The 22,127-nt window shown below is 34.2% G+C and overlaps 1 protein-coding gene across 4 annotated transcripts in view; it reads left to right on the top strand.

Annotated features, from left to right (window-relative positions):
- The window catches only part of PARD3B (par-3 family cell polarity regulator beta), an 897,218-nt gene that overhangs the window by 342,660 nt on the left and 532,431 nt on the right, over positions 1-22,127 (top strand). For all 4 annotated transcript variants that reach the window (XM_087913651.1, XM_026707819.2, XM_026707818.2 and 1 more), the window contains exon 12: positions 6,905-7,078. In XM_087913651.1, coding sequence (XP_087769777.1) covers positions 6,905-7,078 — 174 coding nt within the window. The remainder of the gene's footprint in view (positions 1-6,904; positions 7,079-22,127) is intronic.

The raw sequence follows: 22,127 nt of genomic DNA, 5'->3' as shown, positions 1-22,127 counted from the left end.
TTTTGGAACTTGTTTTTGTCTTTCTTTTTGTTTTTGAAGTCTAATTTTTATGTTTGCATTTTATTTTAAAGGAAAAGTTTTAGTATTAATGTTTTCCTTCTTCTTTTTTCTTTTAAGGGAGTAGTCTCTTTTCTTTTTTCTCTCTCCCTCCCCTGTATTTTTTTTTAATTTACTTTCCCTATTGGTTTTATTTTTGTGTGTGGCTTCCTTTTTTTGTACATCTTTTTATACCTGAGACTTTTTAATTGGATTAAGGTGTTGAAGAACCTGAAGAACTTTTTTTCTTCTTTAGTTTTTTATTTTCTATTTTTCTGCCCCCTTCAGGATTTAACATTTTTTCCCTTTTTCTGTTTATGGCCTTTTCTTCCTTTTTTGAGTTTTTGCTGCTAGCTAACCAATTGATTGGATTAAGGTATACAAGAACCTGATGAAATTTTTCTTCATCATTACTATTATTTGGCTTCTTTGTTTCCCAATATTTTGACTTGGAATTACAATTGGTTATTTCACCAGTGGATTAAGGTCTAGAAGAACCTGAAGATTTTGAATTGCCTGAAATGAGTAGGAAACTGACAGTGGCTGGTCCTTCAACTTCTACTTCTTCCTCTTCACTATCTGGAGGACAACACTCAATACAGATGACGTTATAGCAAGAAAAAGAACAAGAAAAAGTGACTCTGCAGATGATTATGCAAGGAATTCAAAATATACAAACTAGAACAGAGAATATTGAAAAGAGAACAGAGAACATTGAACAAAGAACAGGAAAAACTGATGAAAAGGTGGAGAATATTCAACAAATGATGATGAAGTATGATGGGAGATTCCAAAAAATTGAAGAAGATAAAAAAAGAGACAAGAAGATTGGAGATATTGATAGCAGATTAACTGGTTGAACAAGATAAAAGTGGGATGCTGAGATGGGAGTTGGACAGATCAGAATTTTATCTCAGATTCCAAAACATAGAGGAAGAAAAGGGACAAAACCTAGCTGAGATAATGATAGAAATTTTGGCTGAAGCTTTGGAAATAACCAAAAAGAAGATGATGGATGGAATAAACGAGGTCTACCGAGTCTTCACAAGATATGCAATGAGAAATAGCTTACCAAGAGAAGTTCACATCAGATTTACAAAGAAAGCCATTAAAATGCAAATATTGCAAGTGGCAAGAGAGAAAACATTGAAATACAAAGATAAGGAGATCGTGGTCCTGAAGCAAGTACCCAGAAGAGTGAGAGAGATGAGAAGAGAATACTAATTTTTGACTAAAATTCTACTTTAAAAAAGAGGTGAATTATAGATGGCTGATTCCAAAAGGTTTAATGTTCACATGGCAAGAACAGAGGCATAGAATTGATTCAATTGAGAAAGCTGAATTATTTTATACAGAATATTTTGGACGGAAAGAGGAGGAGACAGAAAAAGAAATGTCACTAATTGAATTCCAAGAGGACTGCCAAATAGTGACTGAAAAAGAAGAAGGTGCAGTAGGTGGAAAGGTGGAAGTTAAAGAACAACGTGAACCAAGATCTACGAGAGCTGCTAAACCTACTTATAAAATATAATCATGGAAGAGAAAAAACTGATTACAATTAACATAAACGGACTTAACTCAGCTGTTAAAAGAAGAAAAACTTTCCATAAATTAGAGAAATCAAAATTTGACATCTGCCTACAAGAAGTACATATTAAAAAGCAACATGAACAACTGTTGATACAACCAAAATTAGGGAAAATATTTACTTCTTTGACACAATGCAAGAAAAGAGGTGTGGTTTTATATATTAAAGATATTATCCCAGTGAAATTGATCTATACCGATGACGATGGAAGATTATTAATGGTGGAAATAATGGACAATAATATGAAAACACTCCTGATTGCAATCTATGTCCCGAATGACAACCATGAAGAATTTTGTAGAAAATTACATATGAAAATAATCGAACTGGACTATGCTAATATAGTTATGATGGGAGACTTTAATGGGATTGTAGACAATAAATTGGACTATACAGTACAGAAAACAACAAAGCAAAACAGAAAGACTCTTCCTAAATCCTTTTTTCAAATGATAGATGAAATAAATTGGCATATAAACTGAGAAAGGAGAAAGAATCAAGGAAAATATTGCAATTAATAGATGATCAGGGCCAAGTTTGTTATGGAAGTAAAGAGAAAAAGGAAATTATACGAGACTACTATGGGAAACTATACACACAACAGAATATTGACGAGGAAAGTGTTAAACAGTACTTACAGAATGCTAACTTACCCCAGATACCTAAAGAGATTGAAATAATGTTAGAAAGTAATATAACGATGATGGAGTTAACTGAAGCACTTAAGAAGTAAAACAATGGAAAGGCACCAGGCCCAGATGGACTTCCAGCAGAATTCTACAAAACACTACAAGAATCGTTGAACCTTCCGTTGCTAGAAGTTATGAATGAAGTTATGTTAAAGAAGAAGATACCTAAATCATGGTCAGAAGCTTATATTACACTTGTCCCAAAAGAGGAGGCCGACCCATTACAAATCAAGAACTAAAGACCTATTTCTCTACTAAATGCAGTTTACAAAATCTTTGCTTCAATATTGGCAGAAAGACTTAAAAAATACCTAAATAATTTTATCCACCCTGATCAAAATGGATTTCTGCCAAAGAGAAAAATCAAAGACAATATGAGAGTAATTTTGGACACTTTGGAATACTACGAGGCACACCCTGAAAAACAAATGGCTTTGATATTTTTAGAGGCATTCAATAATGTGAATTGGCGATTCATGTTATTACTGTTGGAACAGATAGGCTTTGGTAAAAAATTTATCCAAGCAATAGAAGCTATATATCATAACCAAACGGCAAAGGTAATGATAGAGGGAGAACTTACAGACTCTATCGATATAAGAAAAGGAACAAGACAAGACACTGTCACCTTTGTTGTTTGTGTTGACCTTGGAAGTGTTAAACAGAAATATTAGAGAAGAAAAGGATATAAAAGGGATGAAAATTAAAAAGGAAGAATTTAAGTCTTTACATATTTTTCTTGGAAAATCCCCAATAGGAAAAGTTCTGGTTCTAGGTCTAATTGTTCCTTGGTGATTTCCTGTGGCCAATTTTTGATTTTAAGCCAATATTTTTGAGCCTCTGGGCAAGACCACCACATATGATAATTTGTTCCCTGTTTTTTTTTACATTTCCAACATATAGGACTCATTTTAGGGTACATTTTCGCTAATATCGAAGGGGGTAAGTGTCACCTATAGAACATTTTATATACATTTTCTTTGCATGCTGCTGATTTTGTTAATTTGTGATTTCTATTCCATACAGTCTCCCAGTCTAATAACTTTATGTTGTGACTAATATTTTGACTCCATGCAATCATACATCCTTTCACTACTTCTTCTAACTTCTAACTTCTACTTCCAGGAGATATTTATAAATTTTGGTAATATATTTTTTTTTATCTGGGCCTAATAAAATTTTGTCTAATTTTTGTAGTTTCAGATATTCCGTACTCCTTTATGTCATTTTTATATCAGCTTTGTATTTGGAAATAAGCCCACTAGTCTACCTGTTGCCCTTGTTCTTAGAGTTCCTGTATTGTTTTTAAATTTCCCTGAATATCCAATAAGTCTTTACACTTTAACGTTTTGTTCAGGTCTGAATTATTTGGGTGGGTCATTGCTTCCATTGTGGATAGCCAGATTGGGATTTTTATGTAATGTTTCTATATTTTTTATCTAACCATTGATAAAATAAATCTTGTATCTTGTAATATTGTTTATCTTCTTGTTCTCTAATTTCAAATGTCAATTTACTCATTTCAGCACATTCCATTATTTTCTTAATGACTTCCTCCTGCGTTGGTATTTTCTCATTTTTCCAATTTTTCGCAAACACAATTCTAGCTGCTGTTAATACATTTACAATCAAATATTTCAATTATCTACTATATATTTCTGGTAAAATACCAATAAAAATATCTCTGGTTTATCTGGAATATTATGAAGCCCACTGGAGAAACAGGTAGCCCTTGTTTGCTTGGATGCTCAAAAGACTTTTGACAACCTTAACTGGCAATTTATGATTCAGCAAATTTATGACATGAATTTCGGCACCAAATTTGAGAATATTATAACAGCAATTTATTCAGTACAAAAAGCAAATATAATAAATGGAGAAAATACCCAACCTTTAAATATAGAGAAAGGAGTCCGACAAGGTTGTCCGCTGTCCCCTCAGCTCTTCATATTATCATTAGAAGTACTATTAGAATGAGTGAGGCAAAATTCCGAAATAAAAGGATTGAAAACTAGAAATGAAGAATATAAACTGCAAGCATTTGCAGACGATATGGCTTTTATTATTGAAGACCCAATAGAAAAAGGACAAATATTAATTAAGGAATTAGAAAGATATGGAGTGGTGGCAGGATTGAAAATTAATATACAGAAAATGAAACTTTTAGCAAAAAAAATTAACAGATTTACAAAGAACAGAATTAGAAAGAGTGCTCAGACTTCAAACAACAAGAAAAATTAAATACCTGGGAATATGGCTGACAGCACATTGTAAGGCTATAAAGGAGAATAATTATAATAAGCTATTACAACAAACAAAAAAAGACTTAGAATTATGGACTAAAATGCAATTGTCATTGCTAGGAAGAATAGCAGCCCTAAAAATGTCTATATTACCAAAATTTCTATACCTATTCCAAACCATTACGGTTAAACCAGAAAGGACCTCTTTTGATAATCTTAATATAATGACATCAAAATTTATTTGTCAGGGTAAAAAACCCAGAATAAAAATGAAACTACTACAAGATATGAAGAGCAGAGGAGGATTTGGATTGCCAAACTGGGAATTATATTATAGTGCAGCAACATTAGTTTGGCTAAAAGATTGGATTAATGTAAATAAAAGAATATTAGCTATAGAAGGTCATTATCTTCAGAGAGGATGGCATGCTTTGCTTTGGGACACAGGATCTACCAAACAAAAATATTTCCACAGACATCTGATCAGAGATTCGTTGATAAATGATTGGATCAAAGTTAAAAAGAAACATTACATTAAAATCCCAATCTGGCTATCCACAATGGAAGCGATGACCCACCCAAATAATTTAGACCTGAACAAAATGTTAAAGTGTAAAGACTTATTGGATATTCAGGGAAATTTAAAAACAATACAGAAGCTTCAAGGATAATAGAATTATAGATGATATAACATAATGTATTATTATTGGATGGATTTATGATAGGGTATTGAATGTTATAATATAAATGTTGAATGTCTCGCATAAAATGATGGAATAATAGTTATAGTCAAATAAATGATTAACAATGATAGTAATACATATATATACATATACTAGATGGATAATATGAGAATTTATACAAACTATCAGTGAGGACTATGGAGATGAAGCACAAAAGACTTGTAACCAACCAACACACTGTATGTAACTGGAAGATGGTTTTATGTTTTGTTTGTCTATGTTTGTTTAAAATAAAAAAATATTAACTAAAAAAAAGACTGCTGCTATTTTTAAATTCTTTATTAAACCAAGCTACCGTAACTAGAGAGTGATTGATAAATATTACATTTCTGCTCATTTTTCTTGCCATTCAAATCAAACCAATCTTTTTATGGTCAAAGATCAGCATAAATGGAGGGTAGGGTACAAAGAATTTTAAAATATAAAAAGAAAATTAAATAAAAAGTTAAAAAACATAAAAACAAAAATGCTGTTATAAGTACCCATTGTTTTAAAACTGGATTCTGATATATTACCCATTGCACCTCTCTCTATGCAGCATAATTGTACTGAATTTCTAAGCCATATATTCTATTTATAACCAAAATGTGAAAGATATATACTCATCTTGACTTAAAAATTAATTGTGAACAAAGTAGGAAGAAATCCATTCTTTGCTTTAGGAGGTAATTATTACCATTTCTATTCCATTTGTCTTCTTTTAAATATTCCAATTTTGCCCACATTCTCAAAAATTTTAGTAGTGTTCAACATTTCTTCTCATACAAGAACTCTTTTTCGGTTTCTTAGTAATAATACACTGGGCAAGTCCTATGGGTCGGTTATAATAACAAACTTTTCTCTTTGTGACAAGTTTTCTTCTATGTATATTAAAAATAAAATCTGTAACTTTGGACTAGGATGACTAAACTAATTATTTTAAAAATGGCTAATAGCTCTTGTCATTGACACATAATTAATAATTATTACAAATGTATTACACCTCAAACACACACACACACACACACACACACACACAAGGAAAGATTCACATTTACAAAATTTCCATTTTGTGAATTTTTTATTTTTATTTTTACTGGTTTAATGCTTTTATTTGCTGGCATGTGTTCAATAAAAATTGATTGGCTGATAGAAATAATATTTTTATAAAGAAAATATTGTATTGTATTGTTCAGAAGTCATGTACCAAAAAGTAAGGAAATGTTTAGAAGAATATGACAACCAATGTGAACATTTAATATAATTTATATAATACATTTTATCTGTGGGCTGACTTTTGTTATACTCCCGGTGTCAGAGTTGGGCATAAGGTAGAGAAATCCTGGATTCTCAAAAATTGGGTCTTTTGTGGATTTACTATGCTCTTTTTATTTTTATGTGTTGAAGAATGCAGAATAGATTTTAGAATATGCTTATAGCAATAGTAATGATGAAAATTCTGCTAATAGGGTGTTTTAAAGTGATGGAGATATGTGTTTTTGGAATACATAGAATTTTATGGAAACTTTAATATATATATTTTTTAAATGCATTTAACACATTATTGACTGATATTTAAAAAATTTAAAAATATGAGATTGGGTTTTTGTTTTTGTTTTTTGGCAGGATGGGCGGTTACGAATAAATGACCAGCTTATTGCAATAAATAGTGACTCTTTGCTTGGAAAATCAAACCATGAAGCCATGGAGACTTTGAGGCGTTCTATGTCTATGGAAGGAAATATTCGTGGCATGATACAACTGGTAGTTCTCAGGAGGCCAGAAAGGCAAATTGAAATGGTAGGTGAAACATTCTTTTATCCACCTATCTTTGTCCTTTTTGCCAGCCAACTAACAAATATATGCAGGAAACACACAACAATAGTAATGGGAGACTTCAATTATCCTGATATCAATTGGAAAACTAATTCTGCACCAAGTGAGAAATCAAATAAGTTCCTAACCAACCTAGCTGACAACTTTGTTGTCCAAAAGGTTATACTCCCGGTGTCAGAGTTGGGCATAAGGTAGAGAAATCCTGGAAACTAGAGGGACAGCCATACTGGACTTAATTCTTACAAACAGAGAAGAAGTGATAGAGGGAGTTGAAACTGCAGGAACCTTGGGTGAGAGTGACCATGCTATACTAGAATTCAACATAACACAAACACATGCAACAGAACATAATGACACCAGAGTCTTGGATTTTAAAAGAGCTGATTTCAGTAAACTCAGAGAGAACTTGGGAAAGATTCCATGGATGAAAATCCTAAAGGGGAAAACAACTCAAGAATCTTGGGAAACTCTAAAAAGTATGATCATAGAAGCCCAGACCAGCATAATACCACTGAGAAAGAAAAACAAGAAATCCAAGAAGAAACCAGCATGGCTGCACAAAGATCCCTCTGGCAAACTGAAAGAAAAAAATGCACAAGTACTTCTTCTTCTTTTTCTTCAGCGTTTGTCTCGCGTTCGGGCGAGGTCCGCTAATGTTCTTAAGTACTGCTTCCACACCTCTCTGTCTACCACGTATGTCGGGTCTGCCTTCGCGATCTCTAGATCGGCCTTGATCGTGTCCATCCAGCGTTGCTTAGGTCTACCACGCGGTCTCGCTCCTCCGACAGTCACCTTCATTGCAGATTTGATGATAGATTCTTCCTTGGCGCGGCTCACGTGGCCGAACCATCGTAGCCGGGACTGCCTCATGACCGTGGGGATGGGCACGACGTTGAACCGTCTACGCACTTCTTCGTTCCTGGACGCGATCGAGTAGGGTGAGGCCTACCGACCATCGGAGCATTCGCATCTCCATTATCTGGAGTCTGCTTTCGACTTCTTTGGTCGCGGCCAGCACTCTGCGCCGTATATGGCCACAGGGCGCACCACAGAGTTATAGATTTTCGCCTTCAGGCGCATCGGCATCCTCTTGTCACAGAGGACGCCCGTGACGGACTTCCATTTGCCCCACGCTGCGTTGATCCTGGCTGCCACCTCAGTTTGTAGTAGGCCTTCTTCCCCAAGAATAGTTCCCAGGTACTTGAAGGTGGAGGCGCGCGGTAGCTCCTGCCCGTTCACGTGGATGGAGCCTATCATTTCATTGTCAGTGGTCAGGTATTCGGACTTCTTTAGGTTCAGCCGGAGCCCGAACTGCTCGAGGCGGTCGTGCCACTGTTGGACTAGGTGCTCGAGTTCAGCCTTGCACAGGTTAGCCAGGAACACATCATCGGCGTAGAGCAGCGTCCATGGGGCGGGCGTGTACAGGTCGTGTGTAATTGTGTCCATCACCAGAATGAACAGCAGTGGTGAGAGAGCGGAGCCCTGGTGTACACCGACGGTGATATTAAACTCCTCTGATATCCCAGCTGCCGCTTTTACACGGCTTTTGTGACATCTGTATAGGAGTTGGACCCATTGTACGAGCAGCTCAGGCACGCCGTGATCCCGCAGTGCGTACCAGATGAGATCGTGCGGGACTCGGTCGAAGGCCTTTTCCAAGTCCAGGAAGGCTGTGTGGAGCGGGATTTTCTTCTCTCTGTGAGCCTCCATCAGCATCCGCACACCGAAGATGGCGTCGGTGGTGCCGCAGTTCTTGATAAATCCGGCCTGGTTGACGCTGATGTCGACGATGTCCCGAATGCGCTTATCAAGGACACGTTCGAAGATCTTCATAGTGTGTGACAGTAACCTGACCGGTCTGTAGTTGGAGCAGTCCGCTGGGCTGCCCTTTCCCTTCCAGATCGGAACAGTGGTGCTGCGGTACCAGTCGTGTGGCACTTTTCCCGTGGAGACGATGTTGTTGAACAGCTCGCACAGCCACAATGCCGAGCCCGGTAGTGCCTTTTTCCAGAAGTCGGCAGGGATGTCGTCTGGTCCTGTTGCCTTACCGTTTTTCATGGCCTTGATGGCGTCGGTGACCTCGCTGGCATAAATGCCTGAGACTGGGCCTTCAACTGGGTCACCTCGCGGGGTTCGTGGGTGTGGAAATGCACAAGTACAAAAAATGGAAAAAGGACATACAGCTAAGGCAGAATATCAGCAGATAGCCAGAATCTGCAAAGACGAAGTCAGGACAGCAAAGGCTCAGAACGAACAAAGACTTGTAACAAAAGTCAAGGATAATAAAAAAAGTTTCTTCCAACATATAAATAACAAGAAAAAAATCAAGGAAACAGTTGGTCCACTAAAGAGAGAAGATGGCAAGGAAGTAACAGGCAACAGAAAGAAAGCAGAACTGCTTAACTCATTCTTTGCATCCGTCTTCACGCAAAAAGAAACTATAGCTCAACCCACCCAAAACATAACTGTAAAAGACAGACCAGAAATAAAAGTTAAAATAAGGAAAAAAATAGTAAGAGAACACCTGTCCGATCTTGATGAAAACAAATCACCGGGGCCTGATGGATTACATCCCAGAGTTTTAAAGGAGCTGGCAGAGGTCATCTCAGAACCACTGCACCATATCTTTCAAAAATCCTGGAGCACCAGGGAACTACCAGAGGACTGGAAAAGAGCCGATGTGGTTCCCATCTTCAAAAAAGTAAAAAAAAACCAGACCCAGGAAACTATAGACCAATCAGCCAAACATCAATACCCAGGAAGATACTGGAAAAGATAATAAAAAAACAAATCTGCCAAGATCTAGAAACAAGTAAAGTAATAACTAACAGTCAGCACGGGTTTGTTAAAAACAGATCGTGCCAAACCAATTTTATTTCATTCTTCAACACAGTGACTAAATTAGTAGACCAGCAAAATACTGTGGACATAATATATTTAGATTTCAGCAAGGCATTCGACAAAGTAGACCACAACCTACTTCTTAGTAAGCTAGAAAAAAGTGGAATAGATAGCACCACCACTAGATGGACTTGCAACTGGCTGGCAAACCATACTCAACGAGTAGTCCTTAATGGGTCTAAGTCTACATGGAGGGAAGTAAGCAGTGGGGTGCCACAAGGTCTTAGGCCAGTACTGTTCAATATCTTCATTAATGACACAGATGAGAGAATAGAAGGGGAACTTACCAAATTTGCAGATGATACTAAGCTGGCAGGAATAGCTAACACACAAGAAGATAGGCTCAAGATCCAGATGGCTCTTGACAGACTAGAACACTGGACCATATCTAACAAAATGAAATTCAATGTACAGAAAAGTAAAGTCCTACACCTAGGCAAGAAAAAACAAAAGTACACATATAGACTGGGTGAAACCAGGCTCAATAGGAGTAACAGTGAGAGGGTTCTTGGAGTCTTAGTGGACAACCAGCTAAATATTAGCCAGCAGTGTACAGCAGCAGCCAAAAAAGCTAATGCAATCCTAAATTGCATTAACAGAGGGATACAATCAAGATCAGGGGAAGTACTAATACCACTCTATAAAGCCTTAGTAAGACCACACCTAGAGTACTGTATTCAGTTTTGTTCACCCTATTATAAAAAAGATGTTGAGACTCTAGAAAAAGTACAGAGAAGAGTAACCAGGATGATTAGGGGACTGGAAGCTAAAACATACAATGAACAGTTGCAGGAACTGGACTTGGCTAGTCTACTAAAGAGAAGGATCAGGGGAGACATGATAGTCTTCCAATATTTGAGGGGCTGCCACAGGGAGGAAGGGGTCAAGCTATTTTCTAAAGGCCAGACAAGGAATAATGGATGGAAACTGAACAAGGAGAGATTTAACTTGGAAATAAGGAGAAACTTTCTGACAGAACAATCAACCAATGGAACAGCTTGCCCTCGGAAGTTGTGGGAGCGCCATCACTTGAGACTTTCAAGAAGAGATTGGACTGCCATTTGTCAGAAATGGTGTAGGGTCTCCCGATTGGGTGGGGGGGTTGGACTAGATGACCTACAAGGTTCCTTCCAACTCTGATTATCTGTTATCTGTATCTATTATATGAAACATTGTACTGGAATTGCTGTAATTAACACTGATATCTACCAACCTTGATTGTTGATACATAATGCTAAACAATTCTGTTTTTGAGAACTACTAAATAGGAAAAGATTCATCTCAGACATGAGTAAAAAAACCATATTTTTTTTATTTAATGTTGATTTGTTCCTTCTTCCTTTGTGAAGATTCATAGGTTGTCCAAGATGGGCATATTGTCATGTATTGTTGGTTTTCTTACTATTATCAAGAAATGCAGCACAAAATACAAGTTTTTCCAACATACTTTGCTAAGTTCACCATTAGTCAGTGATGTACAAGTGCCCACTTTACTTTCTGCCATTTCTAAACTCCCGCAATGAAGACTTCTTGTCATTATTTCTTTTACTATGGCCTTCCAAATACCCGAACAAAACTGTATAGTTTCTCCTCCTGCCATTGCAATTCTTGCTTTATAAGAATGCATAACCCACCAGAGGGTCTCCCTTTGTTTTTTGGGTTGGTGAGGCCTATCCCTGAAAGCCCAGCAGTTGTACTGGTTCATTCACTTCAGTTAACCAGGCTATTACATCAAATCTAGAGAGAAAATTCATTATTCCTCTATCAACCATCCCTTTCCAGCCAGCCATGTTCCAGGTCACCATCTGTATGGGATTTCCAGAGACAAGGTGATCTGGCTTGGTTGGTTGGCTAGGTGATAAGAATGCCGGATGTCAACTTGACATTAGAGCTGGGTTGATATTAATTTCATAGAAATGTAGAATTAAATTGTCCAACATTTATTTGGTTAGTGATGACAGGGTTTGTGAAAATTCTTTTAACCAACACATCACTTGGCCAATAAATCTTCCCCTCCCTCTTTTTACCATTCAGCCAGCAAACCCAGATGACAATGGAATGGAATGGAATAGAATAAGAATTAGAATAGAATAGAAGAATTGGAAGGGACCTTGGAGGTCTTCTAGTCCAACTCCCTGTTCAGGCAGGAAACCCTATACACTTGTGTTAAAATATAAATGATAAGTACAGTACAGTTTGTCTGAAATCCTATTTTCTATAATACACTAACAAGACTCATCATATCATTTTTATGCTGTCCATGAAAAATCAAATACTGCTCCCAAATTGCAAAGAAAATATGTATTTTTTGGTAAATGATTGCTAATGATTGAGCTATGAGCTTCAATTTGTATTTTTGCAACTTCCTCAATCTCAACTGTATCAATGTGCATATATGTATTATGGCTTCTCTTATAAAAACAGAGCTATGAAATGCAATATACCTTTTCCCTATGCCTTGTGAAAAATGCCTAATGAACATTTTATTGAGTCTAACTCATTTTAAACACTATTTTTTAAAATAAAATATGTTTGCAATTCAATTGTAATTCCATTTGGAACTAAAAAGTATTGCAAAAAGAGCCACGACTTGTTCTTTCTGTTGCTTGTTTAAAAATCCATTATTATTTTTATTGGCTGGGACACTAATGGTATCTTTTCATGACTGTTCTGTTTCACTAACTGGGGCAGTGTACTGATTAGGCAGTGATCAGTTGTTGAGCAATTGATTTGGTTGTTTATCAAAGACCTAGAAAAGCAGGTTTTCATTCCATTGCTGTTCATTTAAAAGTACCTCCGCATGAGCTACCTGCATTCAAGCTTACGTGCAGTGTTTTTTTAACCCCAGAAACGAATTACAAATTGTAGTACAAATGTATAGTACGCTTATGCTTTTTTTTCTTTTTTTAAAACTTGAGAAGAGATACTGTACCGGATAAAAATGCCTTATTACTTATTAATAGAAACTTTAATATTCTAGTTAAATAGCTTCTATATGATTTCCTATAATAGGACTTTCAGTAAAGGGCTGAGGAACAACCTCACTCCTGCTGGTCTAGATCAGGAGCATTACAATGCTAGGCCAAGCTCTCACAAGAGTTGGTTAAAGACGGAAAATGAGAAAATAGGGATTTTGTTGAAAATTAGTTTGGCAATCTGTTTCCATGGAAATATTTTTATTGCCAAATATTATCTTTATATGCCTTATATACAAATAGAACTATACAGGTATTTTTAAGTCTCTGATTACTGAAACTCTTAAAAATATGTCAAAAGTTAAAAAAAAGGAGGTGGAAAGGTGTTGAAGAACCTGAAGAATTTTTTCTTTTCCTTTTTTTTCTTTTCTTTTTTTCTTGTCTTTTTCTTTATCTAACTATTGATTGGATTAAGGTATACAAGAACCTGAAGAAATTTTGTCCTCCCCTTTTTTCTTTTTCTTTTTATTATTATTATTATTGGACTTCTTTTTTCTACTATTTTTATTTTGAACTATAATTGGTTACTTCACAATTGGATTAAGATTTAGAAAAACCTGAAGATTTTGAATTGCTTAAAATGAGTAGGAAATTTACAGCTTCTGGTTCTTCAACTTCTACTTCTTCCTCTCCATCATCTGGAGGATAACGTTCAATACAGACAATGTTAAAGCAAGAAAAAGAACAAGAAAAAGTGACTCTGCAGATGATTATGCAAGGAATTCAAAATATTCAAGCAAGATCAGAGAATATTGAAAAGAGAATAGAGAACATCAAACAAAGAGCAGAGAACATTGAACAGAGAACAGGGAAAACCGATGAAAAAGTGGAGAACATCCAACAAATGATGTTGAAGTATGATGAGCAATTCCAAAAAATTGAAGAAGAAGATAAAGAAAGAGACAAGAAGATGTGAGATATTGATAATAGATTAATGGTGGTTGAACAAGATAAAAGTGGTATGTTGAGATGGGAGATGGGTAGATCAGAATTCTATCTTAGATTCCAAAACATAGAGGAAGAAAAAGGACAAAACTTAGCTGAGATAATGATAGAAATACTGGCTGAAGCTTTGGAAATAACTCAAGAGAGGATGATGGATGGAATAGATGAGGTTTATCGAGTTTTCACAAGATATGCGATGAGAAATAGCTTACCAAGAGAAGTTCACATTAGATTTACAAAGAAAGCCATTAAAATGCAAATATTGCAAGTGGCAAAAGAGAAAACATTGAAATACAAAGACAAGGAGATTGTGGTCTTGAAACAAATACCCAGAAGAGTGGGAGAGATGAGAAGAGAATACTGATTCCTGACTAAAATGCTACTTTAAAAAGAGGTGAATTATAGATGGCTGATTCCAGAAGGTTTAATGTTCACATGGCAAGAACAGAGACATAGAATTGACTCAATTGAGAAAGCGGAATTATTTTATACAGAATTTTTTGGAAGGAAAGAGGAAGAGGCAGAAAAAGAGATCTCACTAATTGAATTCCAAGAGGACTGCCAAATGGCGACTGAAAAAGAAGAAGGCGCTGTAGTTGGAGCCAAAGAACAACGTGAACTAAGATCTATGAGAGCTGCTAAACTTAACTATAAAATATAACCATGGAAGAGAAAAAAATGATTACAATGAATATAAATGGACTTAACTCAGCTGTTAAAAGAAGGAAAACCTTTCATAAATTAGAGAAATTAAAATTTGATATAATTTTTCTACAAGAAGTACATATTAAAAAACAATATGAACAATTGTTGGTACAGCCAAAATTAGGGAAAATATTTACTTCCTTGACCCAATGTAAGAAAAGAGGAGTGGTTTTATATATTAAAGAGACCACCCCAGCAAAATTGATCTATACCGATGATGATGGAAGAATACTAATGATGGAAATAATGGACAATAATATGAAAACACTCCTGATTTATTTATGCTCCGAATGACAAACAAGAAGAATTCTATAAAAAATTACATATGAAAATAATTGAACTGGACTATGCTAATATAGTTATGATGGGAGATTTTAATGGAATTGTAGACAATAAATTGGACTATACAGCACAGAAAACAATAAAGCAAAACAGAAAGACCCTCCCTAATCTTTTTTTAAAATGGTAGATGAAATAAACTTAAAAGATACATGGAGAGAAAGAAATGCTAAAACTAAACAATACATCTTCTATTCAAATAGACACTTATCATGGTCCAGAATAGATATGATATGGATGTCAACAGAATTAATATCTAACACTCAAATAATAAATATTGAAACAAGTACTTGGGCAGATCACAATCCAATGACAATTAAATGGAAAGGACAAAAAAGATCTAGATGGACATTAAATAATACTATTCTAAAGGAAAAAGTCTTCACACAGTGGATGGAGAAAGAATTGCCTTTTTTCTTTAGAGAAAACAAAAAAAGAAGATACATCAATTCAGAATGTATGGGATACAATGAAGGCATATGTTAGAGGTTTGATAATAAACTATACAAGGAAAACGAATACTATGAAAAGGCTAGCCTCTAAGGCCCTAGAGGATGAGCATAAAAGATTTGAAAAAGAGCTATAGAAAATGCCACAGAAAAAGGACATCAAGCTAAAAATTGATATAATTAAACACAAAATGGGACTAATGGAAAAAGAAGAACTAGCACAGAAAATTAGAGGTGCTAAACAGAACTACTTTGAAGACGCAAACAAACCAGGTAGATGGTTAGCATACAAATTGAGAAAGGAGAAAGAATCAAGGAAAATATTGCAATTAATAGATGACCAAGGCCAAGTTTACCATGGTAGCAAAGAGAAGAAGGAAATCATTCGAGACTTCTATGGGAAATTATATATGCAAGAGAATATTGATGAGGAAAGAGTTAAGCAGTACTTACAGAATGTTAATTTACCTCAGATACCTAAAGAGACTGAAAAAATGTTAGAAAGCAATATAACAATGATGGAGCTAACTAAAGCACTCAAGAAGCAAAATAATGGAAAGGAACCAGGTCCAGATGGACTTCCGGCAGAATTTTATAAAACATTACAAGAATTGTTGAATCTTCCATTGCTAGAAGTTATGAATGAAGTTATGTTAAAGAAGAAGATACCTAAATCATGGTCAGAAGCTTATATTACACTTGTCCCAAAAGAGGAGGCTGACCCATTACAAATCAAGAACTATAGACGTATTTCTCTACTAAATGAAGATTATAAAATCTTTGCTTCAATATTGGCAGAAAGACTTTAAAAATATTTAAATAATTTTATTCATACTGATCAAAATGGATTTCTGCCAAAGAGACAAATTAAAGACAATATGAGAGTAGTAATCTTGGATACTTTGGAATACTACGAGGCACATCCTGAAAAACAAATGGCTCTGATATTTTTAGATGCACAGAAGGCATTTGATAATGTGAATTGCCGATTCATGTTATTATTGTTGGAACAGATGGGTTTTGCTAGAAAATTTATTCAAGCAATAGAAGCTATATACTATAAGCAAACGGCAAAGGTAATGATAGAGGGAGAGCTGACAGACTCTATCGATATGAGAAAAGGAACAAGACAAGAGTGCCCACTATCACCTTTGTTGTTTGTGTTAAAGATGAAAAGAATATAAAAGGAGTGAAAATCAAAAAGGAAGAATTTAAGCTGCAAGCATTTGCGGATGATCTGGTTTTCATCTTAGAAGACCCTTTAGAAAGAAGCATCAAAATTGATAGAAAAGATAGAGACATATGGAAAGGTGGCTGGTTTGAAAATAAATAAAGATAAGACAAAGATTTTGACAAAGAATATGCTATTAAGACAAAAGGAAGAACTGGCAGATCTATTGAAAATTCAGGTCACGAATAAGATCAAGTACTTGGGGATATATTTGACAGCAAGATGTAATACATTAAAAGAGAATAATTATATTAAACTTAAGCAGCAGATAGCGCTAGATTTGGCGAAATGGGAAAACTTACAACTCTCACTAATAGGGAGAATTTCAACGATCAAGATGAATATATTACCCAGAATTTTATATTTGTTTCAAACAATTCCAATTAGGCTTGGAAAAGACTACTTTGAAGATTTAAATAAAATTGTGTTGAAATATATATGACAAGGTAAGAAAGCGAGAATAAAGTTAAAACTTTTGCAAGATGCTAGAATTAGAGGAGGATTTGTTTGCCTAATTGGGAGTTGTACTACCAAGCTACAAATTCGATGCGGGTTAAGGAATGGATAACACTAAGAAATACTAGATTGTTGACATTAGAAGGACATGATTTGTTGTTGGGGTGGCATGCTTTTTTATGGTACAAAGGAACTAAAACACAGGGGTATTTTAGAAGACATTATATACAGGAGTCTCTGTGGTTAAACTGGGAGAAGATTAAAAGACAATGTTATTTGAAAATTCCAGTCTGGTTATTGACTATTAAAGCATTTTCATATCCTATAATATACAAAAAGGTACAAACAGTTAGATATGGTGAAATATTGAATAAAAAGGGTGAACTTAAATCTATCCAAAAATTAGAAGAACAAGGTATAAAGATGAATTGGTTTTCATATGCGCAAATACATTCAAGGTACGATAAAGATTTTAAAACAGAAGGTTTCTATGATAAATTGACTGATTTAGATAAGATTTTGACAGGTGCTGATGAAAAAGTGATTAAAAATTGTACGGATATTTATTAGAAATTAAACTAGAAGAAGAAGTTAAAGAAACAATGATTGCTTGGGGGAAGAATTTTGGATATAGGATTGATCTAGAGAAAAGGCAAAAATTGTGGTCCCCAAAATTATAAAATGACAATGTCAACAGCATATAAAGAAAATTTGTATGAGATGTTTTACAGGTGGCATTTCCCCCCAACAAAAATAGCAAGAATGTTCAAGAACAAATCTAAAAAATGTTGGAAAGGTCATCAGGTACCTGGCTCATATTACCATATGTGGTTGACTTGTGCGGATGCCAAAAAATATTGGACTAAAATCCACACATGGTAGGAAAAAATGCTTTTGCATACAGACTTGAAACCAGAGATATTTTTACTGGGAATTTTACCTGAAATATATAGTAAAGAAGTGAAATATCTGATTGTAAATGTATTAACAGCAGCTAGGATTGTATTTGCCAAAAACTGGAAAAATGAGAAAATACCACCGCAGGAGGAAATTATTAAGAAATTATTGGAATGTGCTGAAATGAGTAGATTGACATTTTAAATCAGAGAACAAGATGATAAACAATTTTATAAAATTTGGGATTTATTCTATCGATGGTTAGACAATAAAACATAGTAATGAAATATTTAGATTTTTAGAAAATAATGAATATATAAAGATGTATTTTTTATTATATCTACAAAATGATTTTAGGATAGATTTGAGATGATAATATGAACTGTCATAAACAAATTAAGTAAAATATGGATTATCTTGTAAAACATGACTGGATAATAGTATAGTCAAATGATTAACAATGATATTAATGTACTTAATATTTAATTGACAATATGAGAATATATACAATGTAATTGTAATTGAAGACTACGAAGTGGAAGCACAAAACAATTTGTAAACCAACCGACACACTGTATGTACATATATGGAAGATGGCTTGATGTTTTTATGTTTTGTTTGTCTCTTTTTGTCTTAAAAAACAATAAAATTTTAAAAAATACATAAAGAACACAAAATACATACTATTATAGTATTACACATACTGACTGCTGCCAGCATTGCCTTTGCCCAGTGTTGGAAACAGCCATATATACCCACAGAGAAACTGATTATATATGTTATGAATTGTGCTGAAATGGATAAATTAATGCTGAGTTTAAAAGATAAAGAAGCTTCAATATTTTATAAGGTGTAGGAACAATGGTATAGCTGGATAGATTGGAGATAGATTAAGGATAGGTAATTATTAAATATAGAATATAGATAGAATAAGAATGTAATTATGCACAAATTATTATATGTAAATATTGCACAAATTATTGTCATACAATAAGCACCACAAATAGCTGTTATTGAGTGATATATTTTTTATGTGTTTAATGTAATAAAAATTCAATAAAGTTTTTTTTAAAAAAATATCTCTGGTTTAAAGTCAATGTCTTTTTGCATTATTTCCAACCATATGTGGATTGTAGTCCAATATCTTTTCGCCTCTATGTATGTCCACCACATATGGTAAAATGAACCTGGTATCTGATGACATTTCCAACACTTTTCGGATTTATTTTTAAACATTCTTGCTATTCTCGTTGGGGGTAAATGCCACCTTTAATACATCTTATACAAATTTTCTTTATATGCTGTTGACTTTATCATTTTATAATTTTGAGACCACAATTTTGCCCTTTCTCTAAATCAATCCCATATCCAAAAAATTTCCCCCATGCAATCATTGTTCCTTTAACTTATTCCTTTTCTAATTTAACCTCTAGTTAAAATCCGTATAATTTTTTAATCACCTTTTCATCAGTACCTGTTAAAATTTTGTCTAAGTCAGTCAATTTATCATAAAAACCTTCTATTTTGAGATCTTTATCATATCTAGAGCGTATTTGCACATATGAAAATCAATTCATCCTTATACCTTGTTCTTCCAGTTCTTGCATAGATTTGAGTTCACCCTTTTCATTCAATATTTCGCCATATCTAACTGTTTGTCCCATTTTATATATTACTGGATATGAAAATGCTTCTATAGTTGATAGCCAGACTGGAATTTTTAAATAATGTTGCCTTTTAATCTTCTCCCAATTTAATAACAAAGCTTCTCATATATAATGTCTTCTAAAATAACCACGTGTTTTAGATCGCTTGTACCATAGGAAGGCATGCCACCCCCAACAACAAGTCATGTCCTTCAAGTGTCAATAAACTAGTTATTTCTTAGTGAAATCCATTCCTTAACCCACATGAAAGTGTGACATGTACTGATGAAAAGGTGATTAAAAAATTGTATGGATATTTATTAGAAATTAAACTAGAAGAAGAACAAGTTAAAGAAACTATGATTGCTTGGGGGAAGAATTTTGGATATGGGATTGATTTAGAGAAATGGCAAAACTTGTGGTCTCAAAATTATAAAATATGTCAACAGCATATAAAGAAAATTTGTATGAGATGTTTTACAGGTGGCATTTTCCCCTGACAAAAATAGCAAGAATGTTCAAGAATAAATCCAAAAAATGTTGGAAATGTCATCAGACACCTGGCTCATATTACCATATGTGGTGGACTTGTGCAGATGGTAAAAAATACAGGACTAAAATCCATATGTGGTTGGAAAAAATGACAAAAAAACATATAGACTTGAAACCAGAGATAGTTTTATTGGGAATTTTACCTGAAATATATAGTAAAGATTTGAAATACCTGATTGTAAATGTATTAACAGCGGCTAGGATTGTATTTGCTAAAAACTGGAAAAATGAGAAAATACCATCACGGGAGGAAATCATTAAGAAAATATTGGAATGTGCTGAAATGAGTAGATTGACATTTGAAATTAGAGAACAAGAGGATAAACAATTTTATAAAATTTGGGATCTTTTCTATCAATGGTTAGACAATAAAGTACAGTAATGAAATATGTAGACTTTTAGAAAATAATAAATATATAAAGATGTACTTCTTTCTTATTATATCTACAAAATGATTTTAGGATAGATTTGGGATGATAATATGAACTGTTATAAAATAAACTAAGTAAATTATGGTTATCTTATAAAACATGAATGAATAAAAGTATAGTCAAATGATTGATTAATAATGATACTAAGGTATTTAATTTTTGATTGACAATATGAGATTATATGTAATGTAATTGTAATTGAAGACTACGAAATGGAAGCACAAAACAATTCGTAAACCAACCGGCACACTATATGTACACCTATGGAAGGTAGCTTGATGTTTTTATGTTTTGTTTGTTTATGTTAGTTTTTAAAAACCAATAAAATTTAATTTTTAAAAAAGACAAAAAAAAGACAATGGAATTATCTGAATGAGCATTTTAACAGATTATTTACATAAATAATCATGTGTACATGATTAAAGAAAACAAAGCAACATACCTAAACTGGAGCAACAGAATTCTTATCTGAAAAATAAATACGATTTATAAAGAAATAAAAAATGAATAGCAATTATAACTACTGATAAGAACAAAACCATAAAAAGGAACAAAAACAGTCCTGGAGATCTTCAGAATAGCAGACATATTGCAGGGCAAAAGAAGGAATCAGATTTCTACATTCTTTCAGCATGCCAAGAACCACAACAGGAAGATGGCAGATGAATAGTATGTCTAGGATTCTAGATCTACAATGAGGTTCAAACTTTCTGGGAATATTTACTATCTTTTTAATACTTTTCTTAAGGGACAGGGAGCATAATTAGTAATGTGTAGCAATGGCTTTATAGTCCATCTTACCAGGGACTTGATCACATATGTAGACAGTGGAATCTCTGCCAAAAATATTTTAGACCACAGCTTAGCAGACAGTATCTGGGGGTGGTCTGATGATGTATCTAATCAATAACATGGGAACCTAGACAGCAATTTTCTACCAAGAATATTTTTACGAAAAATTTGGTAGCCACCTTTTTTGTCCTCTTCTCTTGGTATTGTAAATTCTTCTAAATGCACATATAGAGAAATCTGTAATACATAAATACTAGTTGCTTCAATCAACTAAATAAAAATTTTCTCCCTGGATATATTTTGAATGTGGAAAGGAAGAAAAACAGTCCACACCACTAACTATTTATTTATTTTATTTATTTGGAAAATTTATATTGCCTCTCACTCATGGCAACTCAAAGTGGCTTGCAGGAAATAAAAAAACAATATAGAAGAAATAAAAATAAAATAATAATTCCCTACTCCACTCCAGTGACAACACACTCTCATATCAGCCATTTAACAGGCTCCATCTAGCTCTGAGTTCCCCAGGCCTGCTGGCAGAACCATATATTCAGGGCCTTCCCAAATAATGTCAGAGTGGGGGCCAGTCTAATTTCCAGAGGGATGATGTTCCAGAGGGAGGGAGCCACAACAGAGAAGGCTCTTCTTCTGGTTTCTGCCAGATGTATCTCCTTAGGGGACAGGTCCTGCA

The sequence above is a fragment of the Pseudonaja textilis genome, chromosome 1, assembly GCF_049901715.1.
Source record: "Pseudonaja textilis isolate UNSWEBS1 chromosome 1, rPseTex1.2, whole genome shotgun sequence".
Taxonomy (NCBI): domain Eukaryota; kingdom Metazoa; phylum Chordata; class Lepidosauria; order Squamata; family Elapidae; genus Pseudonaja; species Pseudonaja textilis.
The sequence above is the reverse complement of the archived record's forward strand: the minus strand, read 5'-3'. Positions and strand labels throughout refer to the sequence as shown.